Source organism: Rhea americana, unplaced genomic scaffold (genome assembly GCF_003343005.1).
Source record: "Rhea americana isolate MKP2758 unplaced genomic scaffold, rheAme1 scaffold_237, whole genome shotgun sequence".
Classification (NCBI taxonomy): domain Eukaryota; kingdom Metazoa; phylum Chordata; class Aves; order Rheiformes; family Rheidae; genus Rhea; species Rhea americana.
In genome coordinates, this window is record NW_028186354.1 from 1,219,080 (window position 1) to 1,229,822 (window position 10,743).

The window sequence follows — 10,743 nt, forward strand, 5'->3', positions numbered from 1 at the left end:
TCAGTGGCTAAGCCCACACTTAATTTCATTCTCGAACTGTCTCACTTTGGCTGCAGAAGATCTCTGAGCCTGCCTTGAAGAGAGTTTGAATTTCCAGAGTGTTGCATCTTGTTTGAAATAGTGATAGCACAGATCTGAGTTGAGGGAAACATTTGTAYTAGAACTATAAGTGCATTAAAACCACCCCAGGGACTTGAGTATTCCATGGTAGTTGTCTCATCCCCCTGTTTCTCTTCAAAATAGCAGTAGTGTTTTGCCTTTTGGATTTGCAGCTCACTCTGAGYAGGCAACTTGTCTTTTCACACAGATGTACGGCTCCTCTATGAAYGTGACATTTTTGCCATGCTGGGTGCACATGAGAGAGCCTTGATTCAGGGAAAAACTTGACATCCCCTTGAAGTCAAGTAGCTTTAAGCCTCTCCTTAAAAGCTTTCTAGAAAGGTAAAATGATGAGGAGGAGATTAAGGGTAATGGTCTGTCAGTTCCACTGGCTGCTAAGAATAGAAAGTGAGAATCCARAAAAGAAGTGGGCCAGGATTCTTCAACGTTTGTTAGAAACAACTAGAAACACTGATTTACTGCATGGGAAGATATCCAGGCTTGTTTTTAGGGAAAGCAAACAAAAGCAATCCCACGGGGTGGGTTGGACAATTAGTTTTCCTCTAGATCAGCATTGTAGTTGGGTTAGGCTTTTTTTTTTTTCTCCTGACCTCTCTTGCTTATTGAAATTAAACTGCTAATAAAATCAGACAGGTTGTTGTAGTTCTTAAACTATTTTTTAGATCTCTTTGCATTTTTATCTGCAGAAAACCTGCCAACTCAAGACCAGGCCTCTCCCTTACCAGGTGAACTAGGTACCATGTARTGTGAAAATCATTACAGCTGCTACATGAAATTAATTGAACAGACATCAGTAATGCATATGTTCTTCAGAGAACATTAAATGCAATGCTGTTTGCCAATGACTCTTTAATCTAATCAATTGTAATGCCTTAATTAAAACCAATAACATATTTGGAGTTTTTAATCACAGAAATGAATGCTGTTTGTGGGTTTTTTGTTTTTTCCTTCAAGCAGATTATTCCAAGAAATTAATAGCAGCAACAGTCTGGGAGGTTTTCATAATGTATTTTCATTATCAGCACTGCAGAAATTAGACTTCCTATATTGGAAATATTCTGGGAAGGGATGCTCTGGATAGAGGGGCAGAACTCCTGAGATAAATGGCACTGCCTTTGGTTAATGAAAAATCAGATATGAAAGGGRTTTAAGCTTGTTTTTCATTTACCCCTTCAACATATTCTGGATATGGAAATTGTTTAAAAAAGGCTCAGGAGCAAATGAAATTTCAAGACAGGCTAATTCTGCAGTGATGTTGCAGTCTGCTATATAAATTCATTTTGTCATTTGCGAAGTGAAAAACAGTGTGGTTAAAAGTCCATTGAGTGGGGATGTGGTTTTGTTGCCTTTCTGTGGCTTTGTGCAATAAGTCCCGATTATTCGGTGGGGCTGCAGTAATGCTGAGATAAAAATGCTGTGATCCCAGTTACATGTGCTCTGTGACAAGATGGGAACCGTTTCTAACACACTAACCTGAGCTCTGGGATACAAATCTTGCAGATGGACAGTGTGCACTTTCTTTGAAGAGCTTAAGGCTTCTTAAAAGAAAAACACCCCAGGCTGACTGGAAGTGATTTCTGCACAGACATTCTTCTTCCTGTTTCAAAGGAATTGGCCTTGGTGCGAAGAGCTAGATTTCACCAGCTTGCCCYAGCAGCTCTGCTCTGCCCTCAGGACACAGAGCCTTCATAAATCTGATGTAGTTGGCCAGGGAAACCTGGTTTATGGCTCCTTTGTATCTCTAGGGTGGCTGGGTGAATCTGGCTGGAAATGTTCAAGTCTCCTGTTGCCTTTTGTGCCTCTTCTTTCTATGTGGTATTGCCGGGAACACAGCATAATGTAATGTAAAAAGCTGTTGCGGTGTTACAATTGCAGCAGCAGCACTCAGGAAATTTGTGTGACTTGCTGGTGTTCCTCAATCGTTTCTGAGGTCTCTGCTGCTGATAATTTTTTTTATGATAACATTACAATGATCATGCAAAAGCTGTTCAGAAGACAGCTCTAATTTGTTCTAATGTAAGGGTGGGGAGAAACCTTCACCGGTAACTGAAGCATTAATATACACTGTCTATCTGACAAAGCTCTATTTTGGCTGTGGTAGGCACAATTTTCCTGCCTACCCGTCTTTTCAGTGTTAGGTTTAAAATTCTTCTCTTGCTGGAGAAGAGGATACTAAATTGTTTTTTTTCACACTTAGTCTTAGGGGCTTAACTTGGTGGGTGCCGATAGGGTGTATGGTGTGTAAGGAAGAGGGAGACACAGCACAGAGGACTTGACTGCTGGGGCTTTGAGAGGCCCTGGCTAGCTCAGGGGCTGGGCTGTCCTTCAGTGAAGGACAGAGCTGTGAGGACGGGTGCTGCCCAGCAGCACGAAACCTCTGGTAGCGCAGCCACGGCGCGGAGCGGCCCTGGCTGAGCTCTGAAGGGGCAGTGCAGCAAAGCGGCCTCGTTCTCCTCCTCCAACATATTTACAGTCTTTCTTCTTTTTTTTTGTCCCAGGGCCTCAGAATGGCTGGAACGACCCTCCTGCTCTGAACAGAGCTGCCAAGAAGAAGAAGGTACTCTAGGAAACTCCGTCTCAAYGCAATTGAGTGTGGTCCATTTGAAAAGCAGTAACTTAGCTTGTTCCTGGGAAATGTGTTGACAGGCAAAGAAACAAGAAGGGTTAGCAGCAAACAGAATCTGTATCCCATGAACAGAAATTGCCTTTGTGCCCTTCCAATATGAATCATCTCCCTCAACATTTAAACCTTTAAAGAGATGSTGGCTTTTGGTTTGGTTGTTATTAATGACACTGATCCTAGTTTGAGGGAAGAAAATACCTTGGACTAYTTTTATCTGCAGAAAAACAGATGAGTTATGCGGGAGATGAGGCTTAAGCAAAATGAAAAGGCCATGCAAATTGTTACACATTACTGACTTTTCTGGAGCTGAAAGCAATTTATCCTGATTAARGGTCTGACCCTGGGAGATCTGATGAGAGTAAGACAATGTTCATGACAGAGACAATGTAGTGGGGTTTGGGTGTTTTTTTTTCTTTTTTTTTAACAAAGATTTAGATTGCAGCAGGACGTAGTAGTTGGTAATGTTTGGCACAGCAGCGTGAGCCTTCCTGTCCCCTGTGCTGCTTTGCTTTAGGACATTTTTGCTGCAGTGTTGCCTGCTGCTCTCTGGGTCTAGTGCATTTGGGAAGCAAGGGTCGGTCTGGGCTCTGTAGAGCTTCCATGGTGGGGAGGGGGAGGGCGTTGGGGCAGCAAGGTGGGTGAAGGTGGAGGCAGAGGTGTCTGCCTTTGGGGCTTGGTCTCTGGAGTTCAAGATGAAGCTTTTGGAAAGAGGAAGTTTTGCTTGCTCCTGTCTGCCTCAGTGCTTGGACACATGTCCCACAGCTGTCAGCATGCCGCCTTTCAGAGACAYCAGGGCCCTTGAGTGGGAGGGAGAACATCGCTGGTGAGAATAACTGACCCTAGAACTTGGTAAAAATCCTTCTGGAAGCAGTGTCTGCTACTGCTGTATGTTTGTTGCAACTGCAGCTTCTGCCATAGTGAAGTGTTGAGAATCGTCTCCTCTCTAAATGAGGAGTCATGCCGCTTGTCCTGTGGCTTTTTTGAGTATTTAACAACCTCCATCAAAAAGGCTCATGTTTCCCTTAGGTCCGCTCTGTGAGGAGGTGGGGTTTAGGCTATTACGAAATGACTTGCCACATCTGCTATTGTAATGTAGAAGATGCTTGCATTTCAAGCCAAAGCAAAATTTTCAAGTGTTCTCCACCTAAGAACTTAGTATTCACAGCACATAAATTTACTGCTGTGATTCATTGCTTTTATAACTGTTGGTGGTTGTGTAATGGGAGTATTTTTCTTGCTCTCCAAAAGACTGTTTTAATTCTGACATCACTGATTCAGGGTAGCTTTCAGTGTCCTGTAATCTTTTTTCTTTCCATGCACACCCAGAGAAATGTGCACGTTTTCATGGGAGTCCTTACTTTGGTTTTGATTCCTGTATTACTTGCATCAGACTAGCGTCTGTTTTAGTCATCTCTTCTCTTTACAAAACACTTTCTGAATCTGAGGTGCTCATGTGTAAAGACTGGCAGATGCTTAGGGATRAGTGTGAAATGCAGTCATCTGTCTTAGTGCAAGCCAGTTTGCCAGAAGCTCAGAAGCCTTTCAAAAGCTTTATTTGGTACATGTTGCTAGCTGTGACCTGTGTACATTGACAAGACTACCAGGAAAAAGTTGTTAAAATAATTTTAAAATCTTATTTATAACGACCAATAGTAAGAATTGCTTTAGGTGCAGGTTAGTTTGCCGTAGTGCAGACGGTTGTTCCGTTAGTGGTGGTCTGCCAAGCCTCTGTTCTGTGCCCTTAGCTGAGTGAGTTGCTCTGACCTTCAGCCCTTGTGACCAGAGCAGGCTGAGCAGACCCCTGCCCTGTGCAGACAGGAGGACAGGCAGAGCGCACAGGGTTGGGAATGCTGGAGGACTTGATTGCCCCGGGGTGGTGCTGCCCGTGCAGCTGCTCCCAGAGGAACAGGTTCTTGTCAACAAAGTAAAACCCTGTATCGCCTGCTTCTCTCGGTAAAGCCTGGCGGCTCAGCTCTGTGCCTGGCTGAACTCCCAAGTGCTGTGGGTTGGGAAGACAGGCTGGTCATTGGGAGCTAAGTGTTGCGCCCTGCTGGGAGTTGTGGTGCGGCTGTGATGACGGGATAAACATGGAGTTTGTTTTTCGCCAGGTTCCCGATAACTTCATGCCCCCAGTTCCCATCACTTCCCCCATCATGAACCCGCTGGCAGATCCACAATCTCAGATGCAGCAGCCTCCGGCTCCAACACCACCCGTTGGTGCACCCAGCTTCCAGCCTCCGCATCTCCCTGCAGGGCAGCCCGTGCTGCAGAACCCATACCAGCCTGCTCCTCAGTCCCTGGGGCCATGCATTGTGCCTCCTGCTGTCTCCAAAACCAGCACAGAGGGGGCCCCTGGAGCCCCAATCGGCAATGCAATCCAGGTAAGGTAACCCTAGTGCTGCATGGCTTTGTTTTCTGTAKCAGTGGAGCCTTGTGGGTTAGGATCCTGTTGGCCAGGTGCGGAACAGAAGAACCTCTTCTACTTGTCTGAGGCCTTGACCACGCCAGAAAATGGTGTCATGTTAATAACAGATGCAGTACAAGCCAACTGGATTTGATTGCCCTTCCTTAGTAAGGAGTCTGTTCTGAGTGTGTTGAACAGGCCATGCTCCCACGGAGGTGGGAGAGTGCAGCCGTGGCTCAGCAGGGTTTAGCAGACGGGTTAAAACGGCAGTGCAGCAACTGCTTTGTCWGTATCTGTTACTGACGGCAGAAGGTCCCTTTTGCATTCCCCGCAGGACAGCTTGTAGTGCTGTTGGCCGCTTTGAGTAGCGTCCTGTACTTCAAAATGCACTGTTCARTCTTTAACCACTAGCTTTGCACTGTGCTGGCACTTTGCTACTATAATCTTCATCTAGCTGCAAAGTAACCCTTGACACAGTCATTAGTAGGGACCAAGAAAGTCCTTCCTTCCACTACTGTGCAGCTCTTCAGAGGGAYGGATGGCAGATGCTGATAATGTCACCTCAGCACACCCACAGGGAAGAGGGGAGATGGTGCCAAGATGGCTAATAGCTTGATTTAGTTTAAAACTACATGTGGTCACAGAATGACCTGAAAAAGCCTCATCTGTTCTGTTTTTCAGCATGTTCAGGCACTGCCAACAGAGAAGATTACCAAGAAGCCTATCCCTGAGGAGCACCTTATTCTGAAGACCACGTTTGAAGCTCTTATCCAGAGGTGCCTGCTGTCTGCCTCGGATCCGGTAGGTCTCTGCAGCATTCCTGGAGCAGGCCTGTGTTCAGATGAGCGTGCTGATTTCTGTTGCTCAGGTAGCTATCGCAGCCTCTCCTGCTGGAGTTGCCTTTTCTGTACCAGGGCTGCTTTGAGTAGCCACAAGCAATGCATAGCAAAGCTACGTGCACTGAGGACATGGTCATTTTGAGTCTGACCAAAGCCCTGCTGACAGCCCAGGTGCCTGAGGATGTTGACTGGGGATCATCACTGCCCTCCTCATGCAGAGAGCAAGATGCTGCTGCTGATTCTGGGCACAGGGGATGGGTTGTGTCACCCCATCACAACCCCCTCTTGCGCAACTCTCCACTGCCCTCTCCTCCGGAGGGTTGGAATTGGTTGGGGTTGAGGTTTTGACCCTGTGGTGGTTAGAGAAAAAGGACTCCTGTTCCTCCCRTCAGGTGGGCACTGATGAGGTATGCCCTGCACCTGCCTGGCCAGAGAGGACATCTTGTTCATGTGCTTCACTGCTGCTCATGATTAGGGACAGGAAGCAGCTGGTGTTATGCCATGTCTGAGCTGAGGCTTACATATGTGAGTACATGTTTCAGGTCTTGATTGGTGATGTGTCACTTCTGATGATAAACTATTTCAGAAGGAAACAATGGGTAGCAGTGAAGTGAAAAGGCTGTGAGCTGCAACACACCCACTAGAGCTGGACAGGATAAACATTTCTTATGACAGATTTTTTTTTTTTGTAAATGAGCCTGCAGTCTCATAGCTTCTCGGTTTTTCTAGTGGTCAGTAAATAACACACTGCACTGAAGCACAGCTGCTGACTGCTCAGCTCATGCATGCTGAAAGRTGATGATGAAAGACAGGCTGGTAGTGTGCAGAGGACTCTGCACTAAATATGCGTGGTCAGCAGCACAGGCTTCACGCTCCTGTTACTGCTACCAGGAGCTGASCTGCCAGAGGGCTCTGTGGCAGCACGGCAGCACACTGGCTGTTCAGTGTCRTTTTTGTTAAATCTGCTGTACCATTTCAGCTGGCTCTGTAGTTCTGACTCGAGATGTGTGTGTGCTTGCTCCACCTTTTCATTTTGGGTGTCATCCCAACAGTGGGACTCGCACGCTCCTTTGCAGAAGCTTCTGGAGGCCATGCACTTCTTTTGGACAGACTCTGTACAGTTCAGTAGTGTTTGATTTGCTCAAAAGCCTTTTTTAAAAAAACACCCTGCAGAGCAGAAGGATAGAAGCCAGGCACTGTACAGACCCTCGGGCTTTTTCCTCCTGTGAGTGTATTTTCTCCCTTCTCCCAGACATCAGCACGCAATGAAGACAAAAGCATTCAGTTCACACCATCTGCACCGAAGGATTGCTTTTCTGCTATGCCAGCACTATTTGTTGCCTTACTTGTTAACGCTCTCTGGTTTTCTTAGGCTGGGCATGCGTTCCAGGCRCACGGTAATGAGAACTGCTGCCCTGACTCTGTATGTCAGTTATTGTCAGCACATATGCAGACACAGCTAGGTTGTTATATATCATAGGGGAAAAATGGCAACATGAAAGCTGTTACTGCCTAGAGACTAGAACGGGAAGCAGGGAGTCAGGACAACAAACTACTTGCACTTCTTCCACCTGATTTCCTTTAATTGCGGAGGTTTCTTGCTGTTYAGTGAACACATTCGTTTCTCTTCAGTTTACTCATCTGTAAAATGAAGTTACTGTGCACATCCTGTCACAAGTTTTGAAACACTTGTCCCAAAGTCATGTATCTGAGAGATAATCCAAAAGCCTGCCTCTTACCTGCTCCCCCTGGGTACTTTCTCCTTACTTGCCTCAGTCTGTTGACAGCCTTAATATCACTCAAGGGACTTGCACACATGGTCTGAAAGATCCATGTGCCATATTCTGTTCTGTGCCTCTTGCTGTATGAACAGCCTTCCCTAATTTCTGGCACAGCAGGGAGCCACCTGTCTGTGTTCACACCTGYGCAGAAGCATTCCCTTAGGCTTTTTTACTTTGAGTCTCTGCCATGATTGAGTGCAGGGAAACTTCTCCAGCAGCCAGAGGAAGTTGCACTACATAAGTAAAGATGGATTGATGCACATACAGATTTAAGAGGAAGTTCCAGTACCCATATGCACTGATGCCATTTTTAATGCCGTTGACCTTGTTGGTTTTGTTACTGTAATTATACCTGGATAATTGAATTTTTTTTTTCTTTCTGATTATTCTGGAGTAAAGCCTCCTATTTCTGTAGCTGTTTGTAAGAACAAGTAGATGGAAAAAATGTAAGTAGAATTTGCTCTAAATGATTGAGGGTTGTTTTATATTCATTCTTCAGTGACTGTGCTTGGCCTTAAGTTCTGAGTGGTATWGCTGTATACTTGATTCTGGTAGTATCTTCTGTCCAACAAACAGTGCTTTCCAGTTAAATACAGAAGCAAGTTTCCTTCTGTAGCTTGTACTTCTGTTACATTGACTGTATCAGATATGCCACTGGGTTGTGCAAATGACTGGTACCTTCTGGGATATACCTCTGAAGTTTTGCTACTCTAGGTAGCTAGAGATGTCATCTTATCTTTCCTAGAGAAATCAGAGGTGTTAGGAGAATGATGATGAYGAAGGAATTGTGTTGCACAGGTGGTCTTGCAATTAAATGACTTACTACAAAAAAGTGAAATTCAGAACACTATTCTGATTTTAATGTATTTTTCTCTTGCAGCAAACCAAAAGGAAACTGGATGATGCAAATAAACGCCTGGAGTTTCTATATGACAAACTTAGGGAACAGACAGTAAGTTTTGATTTTACATTTTTTCCCCATAAGATAATGCAAATTATAGCCAAGAAATCTGCCAGTTGTTTGGGCCCCTCTTTGATCTGTTAAAGATATTTGTTCCTTCTGAGAAGCATGGTTCACATTTTTTGTTGCRTGTTTCCAGGCATTTCACAGTAATGGCTAGGTAGGATGCTTGGCCCCGGGCACCTCCGCAGACTTCAGCGTTGTGGTGTCATGTTGCTGATTTTGTAGCAGTGTACAGGGACCGTGCGGAGACGGACACCAGAGCTCCTTGCTTTAGGCACTGGGTGAATGCCTCAGCAGGGTCCCTGTCCCCGGTTGCTGGCAGAATGAGCAGGCAGTGCAGGCTCCCACGCTTCCAGCCAAGAGCATTAGTCTTGCAAAGCCTAGGCTCAAAAAAATCTCCAAAGTTGCAGGCATTTGAGGCTCGCTGACTTTACTGGAAATGAGATGTTTAAATAATTTGGAAGATTTTTTCCAAAGCCTTGCGGGAGGTGTGTGACAGGATAAAGGATTGAACTTGGGTCTCTAAGGGCTTTGCTAGAGGGCTAGTCATTGTAGGGACATCTTTCCTGAAGGATGAACTTGAGCCCTATCCCAAAGGCATACATGTTCCCTGTGCAGCAGAGTTGGTCACAGCAGGCCTCCCTGCTCAGGAAATTGCAGCAGGGGGCTGGCAGTGAAGCTAACCATGGYTTGCAGTACTGCAGAGGGAGCTTTTGGGTTGAAATCGGCGGCTAGACTCCCCAGTGACTGTGCCTAGTGTGGTCCTGCTCTGAAGATCACTGTYATTTAAAAGATCCAAGTCCAGCACCTTACTGAGGGCCAGAGGTTTCACTCAGGGCATTTATTTTTCTTTTTATTGAACTGCCTTATCTGGCTTCCTTGCAGCTCTCTCCAACCATCATCAGTGGTTTGCACAACATTGTGAAGAGCATTGAGACCCGCAACTACACGGAAGGACTGAACATCCACACTCACATAGTCAGCACCAGCAACTTCAGTGAGACCTCTGCTTTCATGCCTGTTCTGAAAGTTGTCCTCACCCAGGCAAATAAATTGGGTGTCTGAAGTAACCCTGCACTTGCAAAGCCTYGATGGTTGCTTTTCCAAAGAAGTGCATTTCTACAGCAAACATGCAATAAATGGACCAAATACTYGTCCTTACAGCATGTCGCAGTAGAGTGCTGACAAATGGCATTACACCCTCCCTGCAGAATGCATCATTCTAGAAGGGCCTTGGAGCCCTGGTGCTTTTCTTTACATTTTAATCTTTCTCATCCCTAATGATTCCTGTCTACAGGTAGTATATTTAATGGATGATGCCCCATATTGTCAATTTTTAGATGCATGTTCTACTGCTAAACAGTGGCTTTTAATAACAARTATGTGTTAAAAGAACAAGATAGGTTGTGTATCAGACCCTAAAACAAACTCTTCTTCCTACCCCACCCTTCCATATCCACCAGATTAAAGAGTCTGATCCTATAAGTGTATTTGGTCTTTCATTTTATGAAGCTACTTGCAGTTCTCTTAYTATAATTTACATGTTAAATAGCTTAATTTTGCACTGAGGCAGATGAGCAAAATAAAGGCTAATGTGATATTTTCAATAAATGTTAATTTATTAAAATGTGTCTTTATGAAGCAGAACTTAGATTTTGGGCCTGAATCACAGTGGGGCAGCTTTCTGTTGCATCCTGGAGGTAAGGATATATTTCCTCAGTATTGACTGAGCTGCTGCAGCATTGCCTGCCACAAAAAGCTCTGATTAACATTTGCATTGACATACTTGCATTTCAAGGAAAGGTTTAGCRCGGATTCTGAACACATCTGCATGCWTTTTTTAAAAGCTAAGAGCAGGTATAAATCAGTGGTATAAGTTATCCATACAGAGAGGGTAGATATCTAGTGTGCAAACAAGGTGCAAATTGTCTTGCAGTCCCCTGAATTTAGATTCTGCTGCACTGCTTACCCTGCGAGTGCACGCTGTGCTGTGGAGCTGCAAGCATGCTTTT

General features: G+C 45.1%; 1 protein-coding gene across 11 annotated transcripts in view; it reads left to right on the forward strand.

Moving 5' to 3' along the window:
• The window catches only part of SEC31A (SEC31 homolog A, COPII component), a 46,718-nt gene extending 36,376 nt beyond the window's left edge, over window positions 1-10,342 (forward strand). For 6 of the 11 annotated variants that reach the window (XM_085306298.1, XM_085306301.1, XM_085306305.1 and 3 more), the window contains 5 exons: window positions 2,619-2,677; window positions 4,852-5,124; window positions 5,829-5,948; window positions 8,648-8,719; window positions 9,617-10,342. In XM_085306298.1, the coding sequence (XP_085162424.1) occupies window positions 2,619-2,677; window positions 4,852-5,124; window positions 5,829-5,948; window positions 8,648-8,719; window positions 9,617-9,796 (704 nt within the window). In that variant the 3' untranslated portion in view covers window positions 9,797-10,342. Of the gene's footprint in view, window positions 1-806; window positions 846-2,618; window positions 2,678-4,851; window positions 5,125-5,828; window positions 5,949-8,647; window positions 8,720-9,616 lie in introns of all 11 variants that reach the window. The other 5 variants (XM_085306302.1, XM_085306303.1, XM_085306297.1 and 2 more) reach the window with 1 other exon arrangement.
• Window positions 10,343-10,743: the final 401 nt, after the last annotated feature.